The following is a 6,296-nucleotide window of genomic DNA, read 5'->3' on the forward strand; positions in this document are numbered from 1 at the left end:
CCTGCTCTGGCTCACTTGTCTTTGGCAGCAGCGGCAACATTTCCCTTATATAATCATGTGACCCTGTAGCTGGCAATCACTGAAGCTGTGCTACATTCACCCCATTCTCTGGGCTCCTCTGGCATCATTAAAGGAAAAGAGAATTCATGCTAAATCACATATGACACAAGTTACTACTCTCCCTCTCTACTCCACAGTGGCCCAGTACTAACACTTACTGGAATGAGGCTTATTTGGCCAATCTAACCAAGTCCTTCACTTAATAGGTGCCTTCTGCACATTGACACAGGAGAGGAACATCTGGTTTAATCTGCACAACAATCCTTTAATATAAATACTATCCCCAGTTTTTAGTCTGGTGAAGAAACAGCCTCAGAGAGTGAAGAAGATTGTCCAAAGCCACATGGCCAGCAGGGGCTGAGACACGAGCTGCTGATTCCAGCAAAGTCATGGGGACCAACTATTTCTTGACTAAAGTCATCTTTATTCCCAGTGTTGAAGGAAACTACAAGTGGAATTTTGAACTTAATTCCATTCTCTGTTATTAAAGAAACTAACCCAGAGATGTTCACAAGTTAGCCTGGAGTCTCATTCCTGTGACCACCTCCCCGCCACCCTTGTTTTTTGTTTTTAGTGGAAAAGATCTGTATACCTAGCCCCGCGTCACCTTAACAAAAACATCACCATGTTGGTTTTTAATCCCCCTTGTCCTATACGGAAAAGGGCAAGCCTAGGAAAACAATCTTTTTGGCACCCATCCTGCTTTGCAGCTGGTTCTGAACTTCAGCTACCCTGGTTCTGTACCAAAAACACCTGCTTCCAGAGAAACAGCAACTGCTTTCTAAAAGGATGGGCTGGGTATTATTTGATTATTGCTGAGCCTGTGATATTTTCAAACAATTCTCAGGTAATTTACATCTGATGTAAAACAAAATCTTATGGAATCAGGTTTATTTCAGAAATACCACTGGTTATTTGAAGCAGACGTTGGAAGAAATGTGCTTCTTTGAGTTTCTTATTGTTGAGAAAGACAAATATTTTGAATATGATTCTACTGTCCTGACTAAGGAAGTACCTTTACTTTCCTTGGTGAAACACAAGAGAATTCCGAACCCATTTTTGCCACTGGCAACTTACCTTCGGGGACTCCTTACCAGCAGACAACTTTGTGCAAGTTACCTGCCATCTCAGATCCCAGGCTTTCATGTAAACTTGAGAAGGATGTGCTGTACCAGACACATACCAGGAGCTCAGTAAGTGCCTGCTGTGTGAATGAATGGTGCTCACCTCTTCAAGCTGGACAAAGCAGGTGGACACCTCCAAAGTTGAGTAACAGCAACCATATGGTGTAAGGCCGTGGGCCAAGTGGTTTCCAGGATGTCTGTTGGTTCTGCCATTCTAGAATTACCTACCCTCCACTTGTACTTCATTTCCTCCTCTTCAGGCCAAAATGTAGACTAAAAATGAACTGACCTGATTTACATTTTGCAACATGGTTCTCTGATTTTTTTTTTTTAACTTTCTACAAATCATTCCTTTTCAGCTACTGGGCAGCACAACTGAACTAAAAATGCCTAGAAACTGCAGTTGGCTCAGACACCAGGGCCACAATCATCAAAACCAGAGACGAGTATGGGAAGAAAATTCTTTGCTACAGGGAAACATAAAAGTTGGGTGTTACGAGGGCTTTTTCAGTGTTTGTTGAGTTCTTACTGTGTGTATTTGGTATTAAATGCAGGATGTGGGCAGTGTGAGGAGGAGTGAGGTGATAAAAGTTAATCTGGCACCACACAATTCCTTCCCTTAACTTCTGTAACGGAGCCAGAGATCCCTGAGGATGCCAAAGCAGGGGATACTGTTCACTTTGTGATCCAGGTTGGCCCCTGTGCACATCACCATTGCCAAAGTCAATGCCCCTGGCACTGGGATTGTTCTAGCAGCCCCTATGCCCTTCCCCTCTTTGAGGAAGCAAGTGGCCCTTATTTACCATCACTGTTTTTTCCCCTGCCTCCTGGAGGTTATCCCATGTTCACCCCCTTCAACTGCTATCAGGCATAAATGGAGGGGGTGGGGAATGGACCATTCCACATGATATAGAACAAAGCTCGATTCTGAGTATGAATGAAATCCCCAGGAAGGGTGTTACTGCCACATTGGGCTATCTCCTGCAGAAGAGAATTAATTGGATCAATTGGATCAATTAAATATAAGACTTCTGCAGTGCCTGGCACTGTGGTAGACTCAGCTTTAAGAATCACCTCTGTGAAGTTCTCCAAGCCATAAGTCACACAAAAATCCGATCCTCCCCCAACTTGGCATTTCCTAATGAGTGCTGTTTGGATGCAATCATTCCTCTCCACACACCCTTTCCTCCATTTCAACAGAATGAGAATTGCAAAGAACCGGCCTCATAAAATACTCTGTTCCTAGCCCTGGCAGTATGTTCACTCCCATTCTGTTTAGGATCCCAGGACAGCCTGTCCTCACGACAGCTCAACACCTAAACAAAGACTATGTCTAGCAATATAGTCCAAAATAAAAAATTAAGAGGCAACAGCATGAGATTCCTCAACTCACACAAACTTTTCTTGGTGAGTTTAAACACACTGGAACAAAAGGCACAACATCGTAAAAGTCTCCCTTAATGAAAATGTTTAAAAGGCCCATTTGTGCAGGATCCTTATGCTTTTGGTAGAACCTTTCTATAATCATTGATTTATTAATGATTCTTAAATCGTCACATAATCTAGATTAATATAATGATTTATAAAGTCTACATCTATCAATCCAAAGAGTGTAACACAACATATTCAATATCTAAGGAATTCATATTTTACAGAGGAGTAGGTAGTAATCTACTTCCGTAAGCTTTATTTACTCAGATTACAAGTAAAAACTCAAAAGATGGGCTGGGATTGGGGGAGGCAATTAATGTGTATGGAGGGGAAAAGGCATAAAAAATATCTATGAAAAAGCAAATCGTGTTACGAGCTAGAATATTAACAACTATTTTTGGGCCCCTGTAGCCCCAGCTACTCAGGAGGCTGAGGCAGGAGGATCACTTGAGCCCAGGAGTTCAAGACCAGTTTGGGCAACATAGCAAGACCCTGTCTCTATACACAAACAACAATAACTTGCTGACTTAATCTCCTCATGACAGATCTAATTAGAAGGTGGCAATAAATGTGTCCAAGGGTTTAATTAAATGTGATAATTATTTCTTTCCTTAAAGAGAGATGGAGTCACACGTTTACATTGCAAAGTATAATGTTTCCTTAGTTAAAACAGTGTGGAAACACTTCTGTGTAACACAGGATTCAAACCAGGATAAAAATACCTGCTATGATAAGCAGCACTTAAAGTGATTTATCAACTCTTACCTTTCATGTGCCAATGCACAATGGCTTCTTAAAGGTTACCCTTTTTGGTTCTTTCCTTTGGCCACACAATTTTGTTATCCTTACCCTCAACGAATACTTTCTACTCAAAATGTGATTCCCCTATCAGCACCTCTTAAATGGATTATTATCAATGAAGTAGAATATTCTACTTTCATAGAAAGAAAGTAGCAAGAATAAACTGAAATGTAGAACTCAGAGACACTATTAAAATTAGATAGGACCCAGCAACCAGGCAATCAGTTTATAGATGAAGAAACCATTTTACAGAGAGACTCAAGTATAACACTTCTGTTATGATAACAAAGCTTTCAATTAATTTTCTAAGTGTAGAAATACATACGGCATTGAGAGAGTACTGACCTACCCCCCTTAAAAATAATTTATGTAGGGTTGGAATGATCAGTCTTAAGCAATACAAGGATTTTTTGTTTCAACACTGGGCACTTAACTACTGTTTGATTCCTTCTATGATTCCTGTGGAGACACTGCTCCTTCTACATAAAGCTCCTGTGTTTTAGACTATCTGTTGGTTTAGAAATACAGCGTCACTGAAGCAATTAACATATTTAAGGTGCCTAAGCCTGGTGGGTCAGCCTGGTCTTGAACATGCCTATCAGCCGCCTGCAGTCCAAGAGCGCTCATCAGGTGTCTGCCGCAGGTGCTGAGGGGGCTCCAGTGCCACATGTGTAGTCATGCGCGCGAGCGCACACACACACACACACACAAACACACACACTTTCTTCAAAGGAAGTCGCCATTGAGTGATTTCAAAGCAGGGATCTGGTCTCTGCCCATTTTACAATGCAAGGTCGGATTACAATCTCAGGCCAGCAACTCAGTCTGCAATCTGGGGCATCCTGATAACCCGGGCAGCGCTTTCGCCAGCATGTGTGGTTACAGGAGGACGTGACAAATAGCGAGGGAAAGAAAAAGGCGGGGGAAGGAAAAGGGCTCGGAGCAGGAGGTAAAGGTTAAGAGGTCGCCCTGAGTAGGTAAGGGTTCCTAATAGAGGGTCTCGCATCCTCAGTGCAGCACTGGAACTGAGTAAAATTCCCGGGAGTTTCCGAAGCTGTGCGCTCCTGCACACACTCGTACGCACACTCAAATACAGTCGTTCAACCGCACCCTCACACCCACTCACACTCGCTTCAGAAACTCTCTGAGCCGGAGGCGCGCCCCGGGAGCAGCCCGCAGCCCAGCGGCCGGAGAGGCGCGGGGGTGTGCGCGGGACGGGCGCGCCCAGGAGCCACTTACTCGGAGAAGTGGCGCGGCGGCGCCGGGACGCTGAGGCGCGAGCTGGGCGGTCTGGCGGCGCCGAGTTCCCTACTGGCCCGGTGGCTGGCGAGCGCTCGCAGACCTTAGCCAAGCGCGGGCTAGAGCGGGCGGGAGAAAAGGAGCCAGGGGCGAGGGGCGGAGCTTGCAGGAGGGGCCAGAGGTGTGGCTGGCAGCCCGGGGAGGAGCCGGGAAGTCGGGGACCGAGCCGGCAGGGGAGGAGGAGCCGAGAGGTTGGGGCGGGGCGGGGTGGGAGAGGAGGAGCCAGGAGACAGGACAGCAGGGGTCGGAAGTGGCCCGGCGCTGGAGAACGCAGAGAAGGGCGGAGCGGCGGCCTGGGATCCAGACTTGGACCTCGAAGCCCAGACCGCTGGACGCTAGAGAACGGGATCCGCTTGGGACATACGCAAAGAATATCCTATCCCTTGAGCCCCTCAGTTTCGTCCGTTGTAAAAATGAGACACCAACCTTGTAGTGTGTTGAGATGATTAAATGGGGTCATGCATTTGCATCGTGCCTTGTACTTAACAAGAACGCGTGAATGTTCGTGTCTGTTGCCATCATTATTGACTATTATGATAATGACTCATGAGAGCCCCTAAATTCCGCTGCTCTTCGGCCGTTCATCGTCGGCTGGTCTTATAGTCTACCCGACGATAGCTGACGCGCTCCCGATTCTTGGTTTCCATTGGCGGAGAATGCAGGGCTTCCTGCAAGGCGCCCGCTCTCTGCCGCCCTCCCGCGGACTTAGCTGTGACTGACTTTGCTTGTGGAGCCGGAGCCTTGCTCTCAGGGGCCACCAGAGACCGCCAGGATGGAGCAGAATCTGGATCTTCATTCTGTTGAGGAGCCCTGGCCCGGGGTAGCCATTTTCAAGGGCAAGGGACCCTTGTGGGAGTACGACGAATTCATCCACACCATAAACATCCATTAAGCACCTACTACATCGCAGCGGGGTGCAGAGGGCTGGGAATACTAATAATACTAGCAAAACTTAATATGTGCAGGTCACCGTTCTACTCACAACAATCTATGGTATAGATCCTGTCACTGCCCCTGCTTTACACAGGGAAAGGGAGACATCGTGAAGTAAATAGCCTTCCGAAAGAAAGTTACATATTTGGGAAATGGCCGAGTTTGGCTTGGAGAGAGGAAGGTAAACTCTTGATAGGTGAAACAGACAAAAATCACAACACATTTGGGTTTAATGCAAAAGATAGAAACATACACAAGGTACGGAGGTTTTTACAAGAGGACGTTGTCCTGTGATTACAACTGTGGGGAAAGACGTCAGGGAGATCTTCTTGGAGTAGGTGATGTCTCAGCTGAGTTTGGAAGAAAGAATGGGAGCTTCAAAAGCCCCTATAAGTGAGGAAGAATCACAGTAAACTTTTTCAAGCCTGAAGAAGGACGGAGGAGAAGTGGAATCGTGGTCAGAATGAAGCTAAAACAAAAGAGGACCAAACTCAAGGGCTGTTTTCCTATAGAAGCTAAACATTAATTTGACCTTTGATTGGTAGGAAGCCAGAAGGGTTTTAAGCACAGAAGATAGGTCAGGTGTGTTTCCAGAAAGTTTAATTTGGAAACATAAAAGATCCCAGAACCAAGAAATTTGCTTAAAAA

At 45.7% G+C, this 6,296-nt stretch overlaps 1 protein-coding gene across 3 annotated transcripts in view; it reads right to left on the bottom strand.

Moving 5' to 3' along the window:
* TNFAIP8 (TNF alpha induced protein 8) overlaps positions 1–4,765 on the bottom strand; it is a 123,336-nt gene extending 118,571 nt beyond the window's left edge. For all 3 annotated transcript variants that reach the window (XM_008991636.4, XM_035291034.3, XM_078365007.1), the window contains exon 1: positions 4,656–4,765. In XM_008991636.4, coding sequence (XP_008989884.1) covers position 4,656 — 1 coding nt within the window. In that variant the 5' untranslated portion in view covers positions 4,657–4,765. The remainder of the gene's footprint in view (positions 1–4,655) is intronic.
* Positions 4,766–6,296: the final 1,531 nt, after the last annotated feature.

Source organism: Callithrix jacchus, chromosome 2 (assembly GCF_049354715.1).
Source record: "Callithrix jacchus isolate 240 chromosome 2, calJac240_pri, whole genome shotgun sequence".
Lineage (NCBI taxonomy): Eukaryota > Metazoa > Chordata > Mammalia > Primates > Cebidae > Callithrix > Callithrix jacchus.